Raw genomic sequence first — 23,543 nt, forward strand, 5'->3', positions numbered from 1 at the left:
CTCCGGCACCGGCATAAACTGGGACCCAAAGACGTGTCAGAGGGGTTTGGTAACGTCGAGTTTATCAGACAAAACGAGAACCCATCATGGCTGCGGTGTGTACTGCCTCCCGTGTCCTCGCCAAAAAGGTGCTGTCAGCCAAGGCGGTAAGTATTTGGAAACAAACTTTTGCTGTAGAATATCACTATGACCTACTTTATATGTTGACTTCGTGAATGTGTTCATATGAGCTGGTATTCGCAGCATCAGCCGGTAATGATGGTTCACCATTGCTGTGGTTTCGTAACGTAGCTAACGTTAGCTACTGTAGCTATTATTTTCTATACGATACGAAGAGGGAGCTAGCTTCGTTTCTGTCGCAGTTTCAATGTTGTCATTTTACGTTTCCATAGCAAATCGATTCTGACGAATAACTTGATTTAATATACTTTTCATTTTGCTTAATTATTGCGGTTGGGTTGATTCTTACGGTAGCCATAAACATCAGTGCATTGAAGGTCAAGCAAGCCAAGTTACTTAATATCTGTGACTAGTTCCCAGTGGGCGAATTCGTTTTGCATGGCCCGGTGCCCCTAGTAGGCGTTGTTTTGATATTTGCGACAATTCCATTGGCCCAAAGGAGAAATCTCCACTCACCGGGGCACCGGGCCATGCAAAACGAACTGTTGGCTGAGTTTGTGTTGTCAGTGATTTTATTTTAAATCACAAATAATGCCTCGATTGTTTTGAATGCATGATGTGTTTTTAAGAGGGGATTTGAGATTGGTTGCGGAAGAAAAAGCAAATAAGCTGTTTGTTTAGATGGGAGGAAGTGAGGATAATCTACGATACCAGAGACGTTTACGTAAATTAGCTATATGATTTTGAAATCTATATTTGTCAAGACGTAATGTAAATGAATCCGAACTCTCCTACACATTAGTCTGTGTTTACATAGATACAAATGTGTATCTCTCCTCTCAGAAATATTGGTTGGAATGCTTTTATGAAGCACTATTATGCATGTTGTGTAGTGATTTATTTTTTTATTTTTTTTAAACACACAACGAGACAACTTTGTTGCTGCAGTGTTCTCACCTTATGTCACAATCAGCTGGATGGGTTTCTGCTGCATTTGAAAACAGTGAGCAAACTAGACTAACTTTAGAAACCCATAGTAAAGGTTTACATTAACTTGAAGAAAAAAAGCCATTGCCATTGTGTGGATTAGCCTAGTGTTTTTAAGCAGGTACTTAAGCGAGTACTTACATCAATAGCCAAGCATAACCTATGATTTAGGCCTATATTGACCTACCCTCCCCTCCCCATTTAGCTTCCGGCAGTATCCCAGAGCTCCAGGAAGCTCCACTTCTCAGTCTATGGGAAGAACAACTCTAAAGTATCAGATGGTGTAAGTCTGCAAACTCCCATGTTCATCATTGACAGTACTATATGAAATTATTCAAAAAATTATTTTGCACATACTATATTGATTTTTAAAATTTGTATTTGTCTCAGTGTTTGTAGAGGCAATTTGTATACATTTGTATGAACAAAACTCTTAACGAGAGAGAATAGTGAAAAACACTGAAATGCAGCTCTGTTTTTTTCTGTGGGTCTTTGTTTGCAGATGTCCACACAGTACCCTGTGGTAGACCATGAGTTTGATGCAGTGGTAGTGGGTGCCGGCGGAGCAGGGCTTCGTGCTGCTTTCGGTCTGTCTGAGGCTGGCTTCAACACAGCTTGTGTCACAAAGCTGTTCCCCACCAGGTCACACACGGTGGCTGCACAGGTAGGTCAAGCTATATCGACAAGAATCAATGGAATGTGACCATGTCACAGGAGGGGATATGACAGATTGTCCCCTTTTTAACCTCTCTAGGGTATGAGATTACGCTAGCGTCCCACCTGGCCAACATCCAGTGAGATTGCAGAGCGCCAAATTCAAATACAGAAATACTCACTATAAAAATTCAGAACCTATTTTACATAGGTTTAAAGATGGTTTAAAGATGAACTTCTTGTGAATCCAACCACGGTATCAGATTTAAAAAATGCTTTATGGCGAAAGCATACCTTTAGGATTATTTGAGAACATAGCCCAGCAGACAAATCATTACAAACAACAGTAACCAGCCAAGTAGAAGAGTTACGCAAGTCAGAAAGAGATAAAAATTCATCACTTACCTTTGATGATCTTCATATGGTTGCACTCAGAAGACATTCATTTATTCAATAAATGTTCCTTTTGTTTGATAGTCTCTCTTTATATCCGAAAACCTCTGTTTTGTTCGCGTTTTCTTCAGTAATCCACAGGCTCAAACGCAGTCACAACAGACAAAAAAAATCCAAATTGTATCCGTAAAGTTCATAGAAACATGTCAAACAATGTTTATATTCAATCCTCAGGTTGTTTTTAGCCTAAATAATCGATAATATTTCAACCGGACAATAACGTCGTCAATATAAAAGGTAAACAAGAAAGGCACTCTCGGTCGCGAGCATGAAAACGCTCTGTGACATGCAGGGTCCACTCATTCAGACTGGTCTTACTCCCTCATTTTTCAGAATACAAGCCTGAAACAATTTCTAAAGACTGTTGACATCTAGTGGAAGGCATAGGAACTGCAATTTGAGTCGTAAGTCAATGGATACTGTAATAGCATTGAATAGAAAACTACAAACTACTTCCTGAATGGATATTTCTCAGGTTTTCGCCTGCCAAATCAGTTCTGTTATACTCCGACATTATTTTAACAGTTTTGGAAACTTTAGTGTTTTCTATCCAAATCTACTAATTATATGCATATCCTATCTTCTGGGTCTGAGTAGAAGGCAGTTTAATTTGGGCACGCTTTTCATCCAAAATTCCAAATACTGCCCCCTACCCTAGAGAAGTTAAGTGGAGTGTTGCATTTTTAACTGTTCATTAAAATGAGGCCACTTTCACTCTGTCCACGGAAGGCAGCAATGCCATTATTAAAGTCCCAATGAATCAATCATATCCCACTGCAGTGGCGTTATCAGCCACCTTAATGTGTTACACTTGTATTAAGCCTACCTCCATGCAGTCTCGACATAAAGCCGTCCAAAGTTCATGCTGATCATGCACTTTGAAACTGCCGTTGACGCACTCTCTGCACTGACAAAATGCCCATTATTCCTTTAGGATTATTTATCTTTCTCCCAGTGGTCCTAAACAGTTGTTTTTGCATTTAGGGTGGGATCAACGCAGCCCTTGGAAACATGGAGGGCGATGATTGGAGGTGGCACTTCTACGACACGGTGAAGGGATCTGATTGGCTGGGAGACCAGGACGCCATCCACTACATGACAGAGCAGGCTCCACATGCTGTGGTGGAGGTGACACACACACACACACACACACACACAGAGTAACTTAAATTAAACTATGCCTCTGACAGTTCTTCTATAGCAAATATTGCCCTGTATGGAAACCTAACCAACAGCCTCTTGAAAGGGGAGGTGGAAGAAGGGTCCATCGTGTGGCCATGGAAGAAGGGTCCATCGGGGGTGGCCTGCTGGGGAATGTGGCCTGCTGACATCGGGGAATGTGGCCTGCTAACAGGGGAGGTGGAAGAAGGGTCCATCAGGGGAATGTGGCCTGCTGACAGGGGAGGTGGAAGAAGGGTCCATCGGGGGAATGTGGCCTGCTAACAGGGGAATGTGGCCTGCTGACAGGGGAGGTGGAAGAAGGGTCCATCGGGGTGGCCTGCTAATGGGAGGTGGAAGAAGGGTCCATGCTAACAGGGGAGGTGGAAGAAGGGTCCATCGGGGTGGCCTGCTGAATGGAAGAAGGGTCCATCAGGTCTGCTAACAGGGGAGGTGCTAACAAGGGAGGTGGAAGATCGGGGAATGTGGTCCAGGGGAGGTGGAAGAAGGGTCCATCGGGGGAATGTGGCCTGCTGACAGGGGAGGTGGAAGAAGGGTCCATCGTGGTCTGCTGACAGGGGGTGGAAGAAGGGTCCATCGGTGGAAGAAGGGTCCATCGGGGAATGTGGCCTGCTAACAGGGGAGGTGGAAGAAGGGTCCATCGGGGGAATGTGGCCTGCTAACAGGGGAATGTGGCCTGCTGACAGGGGAATGTGGAAGAAGGGTCCATCAGGGGAATGTGGCCTGCTAACAGGGGAGGTGGAAGAAGGGTCCGACAGGGGAATGTGGCCTGCTGACAGGGGAATGTGGCCTGCTAACAGGGGAATGTGGCCTGCTAACAGGGGAGGTGGCCTGCTAACAGGGGAGGTGGAAGAAGGGTCCATTCTAAAAGAGCTGCAGTAGAACTCAAGGGCCCCTCATACTTGGACTCTTCATGGGATGTCCTTTTTCATACCTTCTGATGTATCCAAACAAGTGGAAGTGGCCTTTCAATGCCCTTAATCTGTTCTGCAATGTTGCATAGCTGCCTTTTTGTAGACTTAAACAATTTGATTTAATACATTCTGTATAATTCAATATTAAGCTAAAATTCAAATGTAATTATGTAGCCTCTACTTTCGGGGGGATTCAGTTGAAATCCCCTTAATCACAAAGGATTGGCACAACATCAACACAAACACTGATAGGCTGATCAAATGAAAACATTCATGTATTATTTCTTAGATAACTTAATTTGTCTAACTTCCTGTTATGAAAATAACTGTTGTGAAGCAGCGAGTTGACTTTTTTTTTTTTGTGTCCCCAGCTGGAGAACTTTGGCATGCCCTTCAGCCGTACCGAGGATGGTAAAATCTACCAGAGGGCTTTTGGAGGCCAGAGTCTGAAGTTTGGCAAGGGAGGCCAGGCCCACCGGTGTTGCTGTGTAGCTGACAGAACTGGCCACTCCCTGCTGCACACACTCTACGGGCGAGTACGTCACACTCTCTGGACTCTAAATCTCATAATTCATCACTTGCAGTCCTCTTAATCCCCTTTTGCTGACACACTGCTTTTAGAATCTCAAATTCTGGCCTGTTTTTGCCAGTAGGTCATTTATCACTCTTCTATGCTTCTCACTTATTTAGTCTCTGAGGTACGACACCAGCTACTTTGTGGAGTACTTTGCCCTGGACCTGCTGATGGAGGATGGAGAATGCAAGGGAGTAATTGCTCTGTGTATGGAGGACGGATCGATCCACCGCTTCAGATCCAAGAACACGGTCATCGCCACAGGGTATGTATTCAGATCCGAGAACACGGTCATCACCACAGGGTATGTATTCAGATCCGAGAACACGGTCATCGCCACAGGGTATGTATTCAGATCCGAGAACACGGTCATCACCACAGGGTATGTATTCAGATCCGAGAACACGGTCATCACCACAGGGTATGTATTCAGATCCGAGAACACGGTCATCGCCACAGGGTATGTATTCCGGTTCAAGAACACGGTCATCGCCACAGGGTATGTATTCAGATCTGAGAACACGGTCATCACCACAGGGTATGTATTCAGGTTCAAGAACACGGTCATCGCCACAGGGTATGTATTCAGGTTCAAGAACACGGTCATCGCCACAGGGTATGTATCTGTCTCTGTGTTGGGTGTTTCTGTTGTGAATAAGTATAGTTCGAAGACTTTTACCTTTTTATTTAACCAGGCAAGTCAGTTAAAAACAAATTCTTATTTTCAATGACGGCCTAGGAACAGTGGGTTAACTGCCTGTTCAGGGGCAGAACAACAGATTTTTATCTTGTCAGCTCGGGGGTTTGAACTCGCAACCTTCCGGTTACTAGTCCAACGCTCTAAACACTAGGCTACACAAGTAATTTGGGTGTGTGAGCTTTGTTTTGCCAGTTATACCCAGTTTATAACGTTAACTTTTTAACAATTCGCACTTGAACAGAAGGTGCCTCCTTGATGACAATTTTAAAGTGCTCCTATTGTGCCCTGATTCTTACTCCTGCCTCTCTGCTCGATCTAGTGGTTACGGCCGTACCTACTTCAGCTGCACCTCAGCCCACACCAGCACAGGAGACGGCAATGCCATGGTGACCCGTGCAGGCCTGCCCTGCCAGGACCTGGAGTTTGTCCAGTTCCACCCTACAGGTCAGTCCCCTATCGGATTGGCAATACAGGCCTGTCTGCTAGACTTATGAGACCAAAATAACATTTAAATAAAACATTATTTATTGGAGAAGACTGGATTAGCGCTCAGAATAGGCCTATCAGAGGTGTCGTCTTAAAAATGTTTCTGTGCTTAGTCTGAAGGTAACTGCTGAATAATCCTGTGTGTTTCATAACATAGTATTGTTGATGTCGGATAAGTCAATCACATGGTGATGTGAGTCAGAGGGCTGGCAGACTAACCCTTTACATACTGTGGCTACATAATCATACTATAAATGTCATTGGGTGTGAAGTGCCCTCCGTCAGTGCTGATTTAATTTAACGTTATCCCTCTAGGCATCTATGGAGCCGGCTGTCTGATCACAGAGGGTTGCCGTGGTGAGGGAGGAATCCTCATCAACAGTGAGGGCGAGCGCTTTATGGAACGGTACGCTCCTAACGCCAAGGACCTGGCCTCCAGAGACGTGGTGTCCCGTTCCATTACCATCGAGATTCGAGAGGGCAGGTAAGATCACCGCCAAGACCCCGTCTTCCCTGAGCAACCCACAGAATCATTGCACTGGATAACTGATACATACAGTGCCTTCAGAAAGTATACAACCGCTTTGTTAGGGCAAGCCTAAATGGGTTCAGGGGTAAAAATTAGCTGAACAAGTGTCATAATAAGTTGCATTGTCTCACTGTGTCTAATCATATTTGAGTTACTACCTCATGTCTGTAACCCACACATACAATTATCTATGAGGTTCCTTAGTTGAGCAGTGAATTTCAAACAGAGATTCAATCTCAAAGACCGGGGAGATTTTCCAATGCCTCACAACGAAGGACACCTATTGGTAGATGGGTAAAAAAATAAAAAGCAGATATTTAATTTCTCTTTGAAGATGGTGAAGTTATTCATTGCACTTTGGATGGTGTATCAATACAACCAGTCACTACAAAGATACAGGCGTCCTTCCTAAATTCATTTGCCGGAGAGGAAGGAAACTGCTCAGGGATTTCAAAATGAGGACAATGGTGACTTTAAAACAGTTTGAGTTTAATTGCTGTGATAAGACCAAATCTGAGGATAGATCAACAACATTGTAGTTACTCCACAATACTAACCTAAATGACAGAGTGAAAAGAAGGAAGCCTGTACAGAATACAACTATTCCAAATCATGCATCATGGTGGCAATAAAGCACTAAAGTAAAACTGCACAAAAATGTGGCAAAGAAATTAGCTTTATGTCCTAAATACAAAGCATTATGTTTAGGGCAAACACAACACTGAATACCACTCTTCATATTTCTAAGCATAGTAGTGGCTGCATCATGTTATGCGTATGCTTGTCAATCGGCAAGGACTAGGGAGGTTTTTTTTATGATAAAAAGATAGAATAGAGCTAAGCACAGGTAAAAACCTGGTTGTCTGCTTTCACACAGATACTGGTAGACAAATTCACCTTTCAGCAGGACAATAACCTAAAACACCAGGCCAAATATATACTGGAGTTGCTTACCAAGACGACATTGAACGTTCCCGAGTGGCCTAGTTACAGTTTTGACTTAAATCGGCTTGAAAATCTATGGCAAGAATTGAAAATGGTTGTCTAGCAATGATCAACAACCAAATTGACAGAGCTTGAAGAATTATTTAAAAGAATAATATGCAAATATTGTACAATCCAGGTGTGGAAAGCCTTACACAGAAAGACTCTGTAATCACTTGCAAAGATGATTCTAACATATTGGGTGTTAATGCTTACATTAGACATCTGTATTTCATTTAGAATACATTAAAGATGTGTTCTGAATGGGGTATTGTGCAATTTTGAATTCATGCTGTAACACAACAAAATGTGGATTAAGTCAAGGGGTGTGAATACATTCTGAAGGCCCTGTATGTGGGGCGCTGCATGCTCCATGGCTGTCAGACCAGTGATTGATATCGGCATACAGTTTTAAAATAACCAGTCAAATGGCTTCAAATAGTCAATCTAGATCCATTTAGAATGCTTTGGTAAACTAAAATCGAGCTGCAAGAAATGCACTTGAATTTGGAAACAGGAAATTGAATTAATTTGTAATCTACCCATAACTTCCAATGGGGATGACCCCACCTTGCTATGAGTTTCAGTTGTGAAAGACTACTGGCATGCCAACAGCCCTGTATTTGAGTGACCCAGAGAAACCCCACGTGAACCTGTCATGCCAACAGCCCTGTATTTGAGTGACCCAGAGAAACCCCACGTGAAACTGTCATGCTAACAGCCCTGTATATGTGTCCCTAGGGGATGTGGCCCAGAGAAGGACCATGCATACCTGCAGCTGCACCATCTCCCCCCACAGCAGCTGGCCACTCGTCTACCCGGCATCTCTGAGACCGCCATGATCTTCGCCGGCGTGGACGTCACCAAAGAGCCCATCCCCGTCCTGCCCACTGTACACTACAACATGGGAGGAATCCCCACCAACTACAGGGGACAGGTAACTAGCAGTACCCATAACCAAATAAATGCACTAGATCTGCATATTTGTATTTTTCAAAGTGCTGTTTGAGTAACTCTAAAATAAGTAGACGGATACAATGAGAGCTCTGTGTCGAGTCTTAACTGGGTCTCCCCTAGTTTGATTACATTAAACCTTTTTTTTTATTCTATAACTATTTACTGTCCTGTTTTCCCACAGGTCATCACCCACACAACCGAGGAGGGTGATAAGGTGGTGCCAGGGCTGTTTGCCTGTGGCGAGGCTGCCTGTGCCAGTGTCCACGGTGCCAACCGTCTGGGAGCCAACTCCCTGCTGGATCTGGTAGTGTTTGGACGAGCCTGCGCTCACACAATCGCTGACATATGCACTCCAGGTAACAACTTCATACTCTTATTTTATTTTATTTTTTTTCAAACCTTTGCCCTCAAGATAAAAATCACATACATTAATGGATTGTCCCACAGCCTTTTCAATGTGAATGCTAAGACTCCCTTGAAAAATTATCACAATGGGACTAACCTGGATGACTAACAGATTTTTAAATGGTTAAATACATTTTTACAATCCTGGCAATGTTATGGTTCTGAAGGAGAGAAGCTCTCCCCCCTGAAGCCCAACGCAGGAGAGGAGTCTGTGGCCAACCTGGACAAGCTAAGGTTTGCTGATGGCAACATGAGGACCTCTGAGATCAGAGTGAACATGCAGAAGGTATGGATCCTAAAAACTGGAACCGGATGTCTTAACATCCAAAATAGGGAATTGACCTTGAATGTTTGTCAAAAGTACAGATAATGGGCTTTTAATGAGGACTTGTACAGTACCGTCACGTCTTCTCTAAGCATGTGTCCCTCTCTCCGCTGTCAGACCATGCAGAACCACGCTGCTGTGTTCCGTACCGGCAAGGTCCTGAAGGAGGGATGTGACAAGATGGACGCCATCTACCAAACCCTGGACGACATCAAGACCTTCGACAGAGGTCAGCATGTCTGCTGATGTGATAAGAATAGACTTTCAGTTGCCCCTTTCAACAGAGGCCGATCTTTGTTGTCACATTTGTTGGGCTTGGTTGTAAAAACGTCAAACATGCACGTAAAGATGTTCTGTAGCACTCTCGTTCACTCTGTCTCCCTCCCCCTCAGGTATTCACTCTGTCTCCCTCCCCCTCAGGTATTCACTCTGTCTCCCTCCCCTCAGGTATTCACTCTGTCTCCCTCCCCCTCAGGTATTCACTCTGTCTCCCTCCCCCTCAGGTATTCACTCTGTCTCCCTCCCCCTCAGGTATTCACTCTGTCTCCCTCCCCCTCAGGTATTCACTGTGGAACCTCCCCTCAGGTATTCACTCTGGAGCCTCCCCTCAGGTATTCACTATGTCTGAATCCCCTGCAGATTCCATCAACTCTCCCCTCAGGTATTCACTCTGTCTCCCTCCCCCTCAGGTATTGTGTGGAACACTGACCTGGTGGAGACCCTGGAGCTGCAGAACCTTATGCTGAATGCTGTGCAGACCATCAACTCTGCCGAGCAGCGCCAGGAGAGCAGGGGAGCCCACTCCAGAGAGGACTTCAAGGTAAGAACTGAAGACACAAACCACTCCTATACTAGCCTGGTCTGCAATGACAATTTACTGAAGACACAAACCACTCCTATACAAGCCTGGTCTGCAATGACAATTTACTGAAGACACAAACCACTCCTATACTAGCCTGGTCTGCAATGACAATTTACTGAAGACACAAACCACTCCTATACAAGCCTGGTCTGCAATGACAATTTACTGAAGACACAAACCACTCCTATACAAGCCTGGTCTGCAATGACAATTTACTGAAGACCCAAACCACTCCTATACAAGCCTGGTCTGCAATGACAATTTACTGAAGACACAAACCACTCCTATACTAGCCTGGTCTGCAATGACAATTTACTGAAGACCCAAACCACTCCTATACTAGCCTGGTCTGCAATGACAATTTACTGAAGACACAAACCACTCCTATACTAGCCTGGTCCGCAATGAACATTTTGTGTCTGGTAAAGTGAGTTTTTCTTCACAGTAGGGGTCTCGATGGGGACATAATAAAGTAATGCATATTGACAGTCAATGCTTTTGTGTAAACATCCACCATAGAACCACTATAGGTGCACTCTCTCCAGCAGTAGTTGTAACAGTATGTAGACTGATGTCATTCTGAAAGAGGCCTATTTAACATTGCAGGACCGTATGGATGAGCTTGACTACGCCAAGCCTCTGGCGGGACAGGTCAGGAAGCCCATTGAAGAGCACTGGAGGAAACACACCCTGTCCACTGTGAATCCTAAGACCGGGAAGGTAAACCAAATTGATGCCTAATGATTGCGTTAACTTCATTTTTCGAAATATAAATGACAGGATTAATTGTAACTAGGGTTGGGTGGTATAACTGGGGAAGCCAAGCCAGAGTAAAAAAAAAAAAGCCATATTACAACCTATGTGTTGCTCTATAACCTGTTAGTTCATATGCCTTGACACTGTGATATAAAGTGAACCATTTGTTTTATCACAAAACTAGAGAGCAGCATCTGTCCGGTGAAGTCGAGAAAACACATTGCATGGTCGATCAAGTTAATGTTGCTGACATTTTCACAATTATTGATTTAGAACCACAGATTTAGAACCACAGTTGCCACAAGTCCAAATAGAAAACGTGAGCTGCCTCCACTACTCGAGAACCATTTCAACTTTAACATCATCAAATCACCTCTGTTTTAGTCTAATAGTGACAACTAAAAGATTACAAAAACAATTTAGTCCAATCGACGTAAGTGAAATGTGGCTATCCATGGCGCTGATTTCTGTGTGTGTAAGTAGAAAAACATGTTGATTTTACCCTACTTGTAGAGAAACGACAATGCCATTCTCTTTCATGTTAGCGACGTGGTCTATGACTACACTTTTTTTTTTTTGTCCTAGGCTACCTGGCTAAAATACTTGCTTGCTAGCCCAACTTGATTTCATGGGTAACGATTACCGAGCTAGTTTTAACATTAGCCTACTACATCTAGCTACATATTGAACTTGCATCCTCTCAGGCCAGAGACACAATGTATGAATTTAGGGTTAGATCAGAATCGCCGTTCTAATCATTGGCCAGTACAGATAATTAAGTAAAACCACAAGTCCAACTCCCTATCGCCATCCATGGCTAATTTAGGAAAGGGACAATTTTAGCCCACCGGAGGACAACCACACAACGAGATGCAACAATTCAAGTTTTCTGTCAATGATGTTTGGTGTGGCTTGGTGTGATTGGTCTGAAGCCAAATCCAAACTGTCTTCCTTGACACTGGGCCAGGACCATTTATAGCTGAGCTCACTCCGTTTAACTCAACGCTGATTTGGTTATTGTATAAAACATTTTCAGCAAGGGAGGCCAAATGCTCGCTGGCTTTGCTTGCATTCAATGCTCCGGGCGGCAACAATGACATTTTTGTTGTTGATCAGACCGCATCGGATAAATGGTCTACACATACAGAGACCGGGTCAGTGAGATAATACATTCAGCCCTTTGCTAATTGAAGGAAAAATTATGAAACGCAGACGAAAGAGTTCTTTATGTATATTTTATTATTATTTGGTCCATTTTTGGGGGGGCGGGGAAGCCTGGCCTCCCTTGTACATAAGGACATAGATGCCATGCCACTCGTTAGTTATAACAACTTTATAGTTAGTTATAAGCAGTGGCATAGCACCTCCCCCGGTCCCCAATCAAAAGCATACATTTGTATACGCTATATCCCTCAAGCCTAATTGTAACATACGTTCATGCTTAACAGCACAATGATAGCGGAGTCTAGGTACATGCCAATGTACATTTGCCATCACTCACTCATTTCTCCCTTCTGTGCTTTTGTTCCAGGTAACTCTGAAATACAGACCGGTTATTGATAACTCACTGGATGCAGAGGACTGTGCTGCTATCCCTCCCGCCATCCGTTCCTATTAAGCACCACACCGATCCAATGCAGACTATTTTATTCATGATCAGAATGGATGCTTTTGCAGTTATCATTTATATGAAGTTTCAACCGGATTTTCTCTTTGCTCATAAATACTTTATGTGGAATATTTCACATGTTCAATAATAAACTGAAACTTATTGTAACCTTCAGAGAATTGTGCGAAATGGAGTGTTTTGTGTGTACTTTCAACTTTCACCACATTTGCTATAGTTCTTACAGGCAAATAAATACATATTTAATATTTAAATATTAAATGATTCTAGAAATCTGTGTAAAAAGAAAAGCGTAATCACGGGGGGGGCATGTTTACGATATCCACACACAATGCCAATACAATACTCAATTTGTTCATTCTGTCCTTTGCTCAACTGTATGTAATGTTCTGTTCATCTTGCGTGCTTAATGTATTGTTGGTTTTATCTCAATAAAGATGCTCAAATAAATAAATTCCCCCTGTCTTAGAGATTGTAGGGCATCTCCACAATGTCATGTTCCATCTGAAATACAATTATTTTATTTGAAGATGAAAGGAATAGAGAGAATGATGTGTATTTATTTTAAACCATTTTCACTTATATAAATTACCTCTGTTGCATTTACACCAGTTAACATTCACTCTCTGACAACACCCCTACAAAGAATAACAAAACAACCCCTTTCTATTATAAATCGCATTTTAATAATTGTAAAAAACGTTTATTCATGAATTCCGAGAATCATGTTAACGTTACGTGCATGTTTCATATCACCCATGTACCCCCATATACATATGCCCTTCGGTTTCACATAGAAATAAATGGGCGGAACCGGAACTTCATGTAGTTCATTTCCGCTATCTGGTCCGTCCAGCAAAACTTTCCTCAAAACAGATTAACAATGGCTGAACGAGGATATAGTTTCTCCCTCACTACCTTCAGGTAAAGTAAAATAAAAATGGATTTCTGCATCGCAAAACGTAGTCAATTAACATCTTACTGCGAGGCCATATTCTGCTATAATTGTGATCTTGATATTGCTCAATGGCCATTAAAAACACTTGAGGCAACTCTGCAAGAGATGCAGTGTCACGCCGATGCTAACTAGCTAGCTTCTTACCGGTAGCTGTTGAAGAGTTCAAGCGGGCTAGCTAGCGTAAGCCAATTGATAGCGCTGTAATTTAGGCTAATGTATGATTATTTGTAGCTCCTGCAGTGGCTAGCTAAATGCCCCCCCCCCCCCCCCCTGTTACGTTAGCTGGCCGAAACTAGTTCAGTTTTGGCTACCGGCTACTCAGCTAGCGAGATATTCAACGTTAGCTAGCTAAGTAAATGGATGTAACTGATTTAACTTAAAACATTTCTATGAACAGGTGTAGATTAGTGCTATAACTAACGTTTACCTAGTTACATATCTTCCTCGTTCCTTACAGCCCCTCTGGGAAGCTGGTCCAAATTGAATATGCCCTGGCAGCAGTGGCCGCAGGTGCACCCGCTGTAGGAATCAAAGGTGAGTAGTTAGATTTAAACATTTTGATGCAGGTAGTTTATATCCACCTTATTTATTGTTTTTGATTTAATAAGTACACATCCAATTAAACACCTCAACAGACTTAGACACAACTAAACATTCACTTTTATTATTACCTCAAGTTATGAGAGCTGATTCCAAGCATTGTAATGTCATGTAATTGTTCTTCCCTAACTACAGCCTCAAATGGAGTTGTCTTGGCAACAGAGAAGAAACAGAAGTCCATCCTGTATGACGAGACCAGTGTTCACAAAGTTGAGCCTATAACCAAACACATTGGTATGGTGTACAGTGGCATGGGACCTGACTACAGGTAATGAGGGAATGGGGAACTCATTCAGTACTATACATATGCCAACTACCTATGTACTCTAGTATATTATATATAGAAACATGATGTAGTTGTTTTATAGAATATTGCTAAGATCTTATTTCTTAGCATACATGCTGAACCAAGTAAACTAAAGGTACAGTCCTTGACCGTAATGAGACGACTGGGCTCGGGAGAGATACTCTTTGTTGTGTTGGACAGGGTGCTGCTCCGGAGAGCCAGGAAGTTGGCCCAGCAGTACTTCCTGGTGTACCAGGAGCCCATCCCCACAGCTCAGCTCGTTCAGAGGGTGGCCTCCGTCATGCAGGAGTACACACAATCAGGGTATGGAGTACGATACTGTAGCTACTTATTGAGGATGAATGTTTTGCTTACCATGACTGATTACAGGTCTCTCAGCTTAAATGACCAGATAAAGGTGGAGTAGTCCAAAAGTCAACTATTTATTCATCATTTATTCAGTGCACTAGGATAGCATTCAGACCCCTCCCCCTTTCCCACATTTTGTTACGTTACAGCCTCATTGTAAAATGGACAAAGAAAATCCAATCTACACACCATACCCCGTAATGGCGTTGCCGAAAACAGGTTTTTGCAAATGTATTAAAAATAAAAACTATTTTCAGACTCTTTGCTCTGATATCCATTCACAGACTTGAGAGCATCTCTTCATTCTGTTACATGTCTACTTAGCCTTAGAAAAAGCTGTTTGGCATAGACCCAATCGTTCATACTGGAAATCTAGTCGCCTCACTAGAAGTAGTTCATCCTGAAAGGCCTAATTCATGACTTTTTGGAAACTCATGTCTCTCTCCATCTCTCTCTCGCTCACACACCCCTCACACACATACAGTGCCTTTGGAAAGTATTCAGACCCCTTGACATTTCCCACATTTTGTTACAGCCTTAATCAAAAATAGATTATTTTTTTTTACTCAATCAACACACAATACCCTATAAAGACAAGGCGAAAACAGGTTAAGACATTTTTGTGAATGTATTGTGTCGAAGCGCAGAACTGGGGAAGGGTACCAAAAAATGTCTGCCGCATTGAAGATCCGCAAGAACAATGGCCTCCATCATTCTTAAATGGAAGAAGTTTGGAACCACCAAGACCCTTCCTAGAGCTGGTTGCCCAGCCAAACTGAGCAATCAGGGGATAAGGGCCTTGGCCAGGGAGGTGACCCGATGGTCACTCTGACAGAGCTCCAGAGTTCCTCTGTGGCGATGGGAGAACCTTCCAGAAGGACAACCATCTCTGCAACACCACACCAATCGAGCCTTTATGGTAGAGAGGCCAAACGGAAGCCTCTCCTCAGAAAAAGGTACATGACAGCTTGCTTGGATTTTGACAAAAGGCACCTAAAGGACTCTGACCATGAGAAACAAGATTATATAGTCTGAGGAAACCAGGCACCATCCCTACAGTGGAGCATGGTGATGGCAGCATCATGCTGTTGGCATGTTTTTCAATGGCAGGGACTGGGAGACTAGGCAAGATCAAGGGAAAGATGAATGGAGAAAAGTATAGAGAGAGCCTTGACGAAAACGTGGCCCAGAGCGCTCAGACTGGAGTGAAGGTTCACCTTCCAACAGGACAACGACTCCAAGCACACAACCAAGGCAACGCAGGAGTGACTTCAGGACAAGTCTCTGAATGTGGTTCAGCCAGAACCCAGACTTGAACCCGATCAAACATCTCTGGAGAGACCTGAAAATAGCTCTGCAACAACGTTCCCATCCAACCTGACAGAGCTTGAGGGGCTGCAGGGAAGAGTGGGAGAAACTCCCTGAATACAGATGTGCCAAGCTTGTAGCGCCATACCCAAGAAGACTCGAGGCTGTAATCACAGCAAAATGTGCTAAAACAAAGTATTGGGTAAATGGTCTGAAATACATATGTAAATGTAATAGCAGTTTTTTTAAATATATTTCTAAAACTTGTTTTTGTTTTGTCATTATGGGGTATTGTGTGTAGATTGAGGGGGAGTAAACTATTTAACCCATTTTAGAATAAGGCTGTAACATAATGAAATGTGGGAAGTCAAGGGGTCTGAATACTTTCTGAATGCACTGTAAGCAATGTCACAAGTGCTAATACAGATACCCAGCTTAAAACCACAAAGCGCAAGCAATGCAGATGTAGAACACAGTGGACAGGGAAAACTCTAGAAAGACAGGAATCTAGACGAACAAGGCTCCGAGGGGCTGGCCAATCTATCTTCTGGCTGTACTTCAATGGTCCTAGGATGTCATAAAATTACTCTGGGGGGGGGGTTATTCTAATGTAGTTAATTTAAATTGATCAATGAATGCATTCATGATGGAGTCAATTTGCTTCATGTCGGCTTAAATATTTTAATGTGTCGTCTTACGTTGCAGGGGTGTCCGTCCTTTCGGAGTGTCCTTGCTGATCGCAGGTTGGGATGAGGACCGACCATACCTTTTCCAGTCTGATCCGTCTGTAAGGGCTGGTTACCACCATTTGCTATCTGAGCAGATTTGTCTGTTTGTTGTGAGATCATGATAAATTGATAACCTTGTCTGGATTTCTCTACCCAGGGAGCATATTTTGCCTGGAAGGCAACTGCTATGGGGAAGAACTACGTCAATGGGAAAACATTCCTTGAGAAAAGGTATTTCAATTTACCCCCCCAATGACGGCCTACCTTGGCCAAACCCTCCCATAACCCGACAACGCTAGGCCAATTGTGTGCCGCCATATGGGACTCTCGATCACAGCAGGTTGTGATACAGCCCAGCATCGAACCAGGGTCTGTAGTGACGCCTCTAGTAACCCTTTAATAAATGTGGGGTAATGTGTGTCTCCTCACTCAGATACAACGAGGACCTGGAGCTGGAAGATGCCATCCACACAGCTATCTTGACATTGAAGGTGAGTGACTCCGTTGTAAACGTATCCTCCTATGTGGAAAGGTTCTCATCTCTTCCCCTTTCTATGCTCTCCTGTCATCACATATGTCTTAAGAGATCACGGGACTGTCTTGTGATCTTTCAGTTATTAGCAGAATCCTGAATGCTATATTTTATTCACAGGAAAGCTTTGAGGGTCAGATGACCGAAGACAATATTGAAGTGGGGATCTGCAATGAAGCCGGCTTCAGGCGACTCTCACCCGTAGAAGTGAAAGACTACTTGGCGGCCATTGCTTAAAGAAAAAGTGACTCGTTGGTGTGATTTTGTTTCGTATTTGGTTATTACTGAAATAATTTAGACTCTACTGTATTTTCAACATAACAGCATTTATTTTCTTTGTATTCCAGTTCCTCCTTCCCCTCTGACAAGTTCAGTACCTATCAATAAATGCCAGAAACTAAAGCTCCCTTGTTTTTATTTACATCTTGTGCTTATCCCACAAAATAAAACATTTCCACAAAGACAAATGCATTAATTGCCTTAAATGACATTAAGATACAGTTTGCTTCATATGCTTTGCATTTAACTATACAATGTGTAAATGTAGTTTTTGTGGCATCTGTATTTCTGGCAATTCCTATGGCTACCTTCTGCCACCAGGATAAGGAACCTAGCATTGAGAATGGCTATTTCCTGGATTGTGACCCTGTAGTAGTCTTGAGCTGAGAAAGGCAGAAAATATCCAGCAGGTAACCACCAATCATAATTTTTCTGCAAAGTGTTTGACAAATTCAGAGAGACTATATACATGTCCACATCCCACTTTGGAGTCCATACTGATGAAGTCATCCAGGTTCATTTTAGAGTCTAGAATGGAAAAAAAAAAAACATTCCGTTAGACAACCCTCACACAGACAAATGTGATTTCCATTCAAATATTGAGTTTTACAAGAATAAATATGTAATAGGACCGAGATGTACCTGTTGTTTCAATACAAGGATACAGTGGTGGAGGCATGCGCCATGTCCCATCGGCATTTTTCATATGTGACCGGTCCGAGGCAAAGTTCTTCAGGTAGGCATCTGCAGGAATAACTCGCAACTTCCTGGAAGGCGTTGAATAGACGAGCATTCAAAAGTGTTTATCATTGAAGAGAACTGGTTACCATGATACACATACTTGCTTAGAATATTTAAAAAAAGGTCAAATAACAATATGAATACTTGCTTACCTCCAGAAAGCTGGTTTCAGGCCATGATCTGTATGGAAGGCTTCTGTAGTGTAAACATGGGAAGGACAGGCGAAAGGCAGGATTGTATCCAGGTCATAAATAAAACTCTGTCCCTGCTGATTCTGATGAAGTAGGACAACGTGATAATCCTACAAACAGAATGATGAATGTTATATTGTGACTGTTGTAATAGTTTACTGTGCAGGCTACAATATTTTTCCTATAATGTTAAAGACAAGGGTGTGGCTTCATATTTCCTCGTTCTGGTTTCCTCCATCCTCTGTCTGAAAATGAAAGCCAAGGCACAGTGCCTACCCAAACAACAGGTTCGTCTCCACGACTGGACCTCTGTTTCCATATAGGGATCTGAGAGGAATGGAAATTCATCAATTATTATAACAGAGTAAATGGTTAACAATGACACATCATTTTAACGACCTACAACTTACCATTTTTCTTTCATTTGATATAAATACTGCATACACTTCGTCCAAATGTATTTGCGTTTGAGTCTTGATGTGTTCACATAGTTTCCAGACATTTTCCTCACTGAAAAAAGCAAGATTTTAAAATGTAATTCATGCACCCATTATATTAGCGGACTACTTCACTCCATGGTGAATTAAATTCATATGAACTTCGCCAAGAGTCCTTCACCATGGAGTGGCGTTCATTCCGCTACCATGGTGTATTGAGCTAGCCACCTAGCTTCATCCTGAGCATGCATTGCGGACAATTACCAGTAACAGCTTGTGTACACGCATTCATCCCTGGATGGAGTGATGTTGACATACTTTGAGGAAACGTGTTCTTTATGCATGTCTTCCCTGAAAATGTAACAGACTGACCCGAATCAGCAGTTGCTTTTGCAGCAGTCTGCATATTTTGGTGTTACATTTTTAAGTATCCGCCGGAGGACGAGTCGTCTTCTTCTGTAGTATAATGGCGGTCCGCTATTAAGGTGCATGCCGCCACCTAATGTGCCGGAGTGTGCGATCAATTATGGTGTGGCTAATTATGTACTACTTATAAAATAAAATCCTTACTAACTTCTAACAAACCCTCCCCAAAACCCCACCTCTCCAAACTATCTCTATCATACTGAGACAATCCATCCTTGCGATTATTCATCATAAAAAGAAAGATGAAGACAGTAACTTGTTACCCCTAATAACACTGTTGCCATATCCACAATAATCTTCAACCGGACATTTCTGCTTTCCACAATCCGATTTGTGAATTTACTACCAAAATGTCCTTTGACACAGCACATTTATGGGAGGGAGCAAGCTTTCTGTAAAGGCCTTGAGACCATGTCATGACTAGTAGAAGCACCAGTTCCTTCATATTTTCTTTAATATCATCTATGGAGATAGTGGGACCAAATAAATGACTCCTCTCAATTTAGCATAAGCTCCAGGGACATGGTTTTTGATCTTCTTCCTATTGAGAGTGTCCATTTGAAGAATCTTTCCTAGCTGAGCCTGGCTAGCACAGGATAATAGCAGTCTACCATTTCCAATGAACCGGGCTAAATTGACTTCACCTATCTAATTCTCTACGTCATTGCTTAATGGGATAGGGTGTAGATGCAATCCTGTGGTCACATCAAACACACCACCACAACATTCCAGCTGTTGAATCTCCAATCTCCTCCCCATATCCTCCATCGCTCCTCTGAAAAACCACTTCGTAACCACACTAATAAAGGTAATCTAGCAGTAAAGGGTGTTTTGCCAGTAACCGAAAGGTCTCTGTTTCAGAATCCCAGAGCCGACTCGTTGAAGGATCTGTCGATGTGCCCCTGGGCAAGGAACTTAACTCTAGTCGCTCTGGATAAGAGTGTCTACTAAAATATAAATGTTTCTTGATGTTCCCCTTTCTATCACTGGCTTGGATGTCGCTACAACTCACATGCTACGCAGGAGTTTGTCGGTAGGGGGTGACATCACATTGCAGAATGTGAACTTGTTCCTTGTTTACATAATTTGCTTTAACACTTTCCTGTGAGTCCACAGGCAAAATGTGCATTTTTATGTTTACATTTACATTTAAGTCATTTAGCAGATGCTCTTATCCAGAGCGACTTACAAATTGGTGAATTCACCTTCTGACATCCAGTGGAACAGCCACTTTACAATAGTGCATCTAAATCATTTAAGGGGGGTCGGGGGGGTGAGAAGGATTACTTTATCCTATCCTTTATTACTTTATCCATGTTAGTGGAACTGTCCCCAGAATTTGTTTAATTTCCATTGCAATATTTAGCAAGACTCTCTCTCCCTCTCTCCCCCTGTCCCGGAGACACAGAGAGAGTACCGTATAAACTTAAGCCCTGCTTATTTGCAGAATGGACATCTCTGGCCTGCTATCATACACTGAGTACGATGAAACAGCATCCATTCTTCAGATGTTCACCTCTTCTGCTGCCCTGGGTGCCATGGATGTGGAGCTCATTGTTAGGGTTGACTTGTTTAGCTCTCAACTCACTCAAAAAGTCGGTAAGAATGTGAAAAAGCGGGCTTCTCACAGTTTCTGCTTTAAGTTGCTATTGTTAGTCTCATTGATTTTCTCATTGATTTCCGGTGTTTTCACTCTCAAACAAGGATTTTGCTTTGTGTTTGCCTCTGTAAGTGAGGTTAAAGATTGTATTTCCCATAGTTGTCTCAGATTCTTCCCACCTCAAGATTGACACACTGTAACTGTTTGTTTATCACAGTTCGTAAGCCGAGTAGGATCAGCCTTTTCCATCAGAGGGTAAAACAACATACCCAGGATTGGTCTTTGCTCTGTAGAATACATATCAGCCCACGAAGCCCTTACACTTCCTCCAGGTTTTTAACCATGGAGAACCTTGTTAATGATAAAATATACTGTTTCACCTGAATGAAGTTTTGTGGGATGGGCCATTTTTTTTGCATTACAAAATATTTGTACATGTATAAATTAAATCACATTCAAAACAATCATGAGACCAAGCAAGAATGTCAAACCGCTGACTTTTTCTCTATAGTAGATCATATGAAGAGAAGTAATTGTTGGAAAGGAGAGCAGAGAGACAATCTCTGCCCCTTCCTCTCTCTCTGTCTCCCCCTTCCTCTCTCTGTCTCCCCCTTCCTCTCTCTCTGTCTCCCCCCTTCCCATCTCTCTGTCTCCCCCTTCCCCTCTCTCTGTCTCCCCCTTCCCCTCTCTCTGTCTCCCCCTTCCCCTCTCTCTGTCTCCCCCTTCCCCTCTCTCTGTCTCCCCCTTCCTCTCTGTCTCCCCCTTCCTCTCTGTCTCCCCTTCCCTCTCTCTGTCTCCCTTCCTCTCTCTCTGTCTCCCCCTTCACCTCTCTCTGTCTCCCTTCCCCTTCCCCTCTGTCTCCCCCTCTGTCTCCCCCCCCTTCCTCTCTCTCTGTCTCCCCCTTCCCATCTCTCTGTCTCCCCCTTCCCCTCTCTCTGTCTCCCCCTTCCCCTCTCTCTGTCTTCCCCTTCCCCTCTCTCTGTCTCCCCCTTCCCCTCTCTCTGTCTCCCCCTTCCCTCTCTCTGTCTCCCCCTTCCTCTCTCTCTGTCTCCCCCTTCCCCCTCTCTGTCTCCCCCTTCACCTCTCTCTATCTCCCCCTTCCTCTCTCTCTGTCTCCCCCTTCCCCTCCTCTGTCTTCCCCTTCCCCTCTCTGTCTCCCCCTTCCTCTCTCTCTGTCTCCCCCTTCCTCTCTCTCTGTCTCCCCCTTCCCCTCTCTCTGTCTCCCCCCTTCCCCTCTCTCTGTCTCCCCTTCCCCTCTTTCTGTCTCCCCCTTCCCCTCTCTCTGTCTATCCCCTTCCCCTCTCTCTGTCTCCCCCTTCCCCTCTCTCTGTCTCCCCCTTCCCCTCTCTCTGTCTCCCCCCTTCCTCTCTCTCTGTCTATCCCCTTCCCCTCTCTCTGTCTCCCACTTCCTCTCTCTCTGTCTCCCCCTTCCCCTCTCTCTGTCTCCCCCTTCCTCTCTCTCTGTCTATCCCCTTCCTCTCTCTCTGTCTCCCCCTTCCTCTCTCTCTGTCTATCCCCGCCTTCTTCTATTTCTGGCTTTTCCTCCTCCTCTAAAAAAGCTGCAGATCACAAATCAACCATTTTATTCCAGATGCCACAGAGTCAGAACAGGCTGTTCAGAGAACAACAGAGAGGCAGAACAGGCTGTTCAGAGAAACAAAGTACAGAGTCAGTACAGGCTGTTCAGAGAACCACAGAGAGTCAGAACAGGCTGTTCAGAGAACCACAGGCAGGCACAACATAACAATGAAGCCTCAGCATAAACAATCTCTCCCTCTCTCTCGCTTTCTCTCCCTCTCTCTCTCTCTCTTACTCTCTCGCTCTCTCTCTTGTCTCTCTCTTTCTCTCACTCTCTCTCTCTTGTCTCTCTCTCTTTCTCTCGCTCTCTCTCTTACTCTCTCTCTCTCTCTCTCTCTCTTGTCTCTTTCTCTCACTCTCTCACTGTCTCTCTCTCTCTCTCGTCTCTCTCGTTGCTGAATCATCCCACTTCACACTACCACAACTAATCTCCTTCAGCAATGTTCCCTTTAATATTTTGGGGCACTGAGCGGAAACCTGAATGTTGTGATAATTTTGTGCAATTTCCAGGGTGCGTTTACAGGCTGTACCCTCACAGATTTAGACAGCAGCCAATAGTCCTACATGTGGTGTTCAATGCAGGCCTACTTTGCATGAGACTATTAAAAACGTTTTTACATGATTTTTTGACTTGGTTTGTAACACCATGGACTAAATAGGTGACTGTAAAGTGCATTGTTTTATTACAAAATGAAAGGAATTATTATTACCATACAGAGAAGTATACAATGTAGCCTGTCGTACTGAAAAGCACATTGACTCGCAGATGATTGAAAGACTGCTCGTGGGCCAAGGTCCCCCTGCAAATTAAATTATACTCTATTGTGCTCTGGCTCTGCCTACAACAACATCACAGAGTCAATCTTGCAAAGTTAGATTTGTTTTGTTTTGTTGCATTGAAAAGGGGTCTGATATAATGTTGTTTCGATCACATAAAAAAAACAGTGAATCTATATAGTGCAAACTAATGGGGCGAACTCAGTGAATTCAATCTCTGG

The 23,543-nt window shown here is 43.4% G+C and overlaps 3 protein-coding genes across 3 annotated transcripts; 2 read left to right on the plus strand and 1 right to left on the minus strand.

The window, feature by feature from the left end:
* Positions 1-35: 35 nt before the first annotated feature.
* Positions 36-12,966, plus strand: LOC135551732 (succinate dehydrogenase [ubiquinone] flavoprotein subunit, mitochondrial). Its single transcript, XM_064982935.1, has 15 exons — positions 36-146; positions 1,313-1,390; positions 1,610-1,771; positions 3,199-3,342; positions 4,679-4,843; positions 4,998-5,146; positions 5,901-6,025; positions 6,383-6,551; positions 8,322-8,517; positions 8,719-8,893; positions 9,110-9,228; positions 9,385-9,496; positions 9,957-10,087; positions 10,736-10,849; positions 12,417-12,966. Exons 1-15 carry the CDS (start codon positions 87-89, stop codon positions 12,501-12,503), a joined length of 1,986 nt encoding a protein of 661 aa, XP_064839007.1. The 5' UTR covers positions 36-86; the 3' UTR covers positions 12,504-12,966.
* Positions 12,967-13,335: 369 nt separating this feature from the next.
* On the plus strand, positions 13,336-17,695 carry LOC135551738 (proteasome subunit alpha type-2-like). The gene is made up of 8 exons (XM_064982943.1): positions 13,336-13,436; positions 13,928-14,004; positions 14,206-14,338; positions 14,558-14,680; positions 16,739-16,820; positions 16,919-16,992; positions 17,195-17,252; positions 17,414-17,695. Exons 1-8 carry the CDS (start codon positions 13,396-13,398, stop codon positions 17,528-17,530), a joined length of 705 nt encoding a protein of 234 aa, XP_064839015.1. The 5' UTR covers positions 13,336-13,395; the 3' UTR covers positions 17,531-17,695.
* ntaq1 (N-terminal glutamine amidase 1) lies at positions 17,603-19,381 on the minus strand. The gene is made up of 6 exons (XM_064982944.1): positions 19,206-19,381; positions 18,915-19,014; positions 18,781-18,831; positions 18,466-18,614; positions 18,215-18,339; positions 17,603-18,100 (listed from the first exon to the last, which is right to left on the minus strand). Exons 1-6 carry the CDS (start codon positions 19,283-19,285, stop codon positions 17,994-17,996), a joined length of 612 nt encoding a protein of 203 aa, XP_064839016.1. The 5' UTR covers positions 19,286-19,381; the 3' UTR covers positions 17,603-17,993.
* Between the last annotated feature and the right edge of the window lie 4,162 nt (positions 19,382-23,543).

This window comes from Oncorhynchus masou, chromosome 13 (assembly GCF_036934945.1).
Source record: "Oncorhynchus masou masou isolate Uvic2021 chromosome 13, UVic_Omas_1.1, whole genome shotgun sequence".
NCBI classification, from domain to species: Eukaryota; Metazoa; Chordata; class Actinopteri; order Salmoniformes; family Salmonidae; genus Oncorhynchus; species Oncorhynchus masou.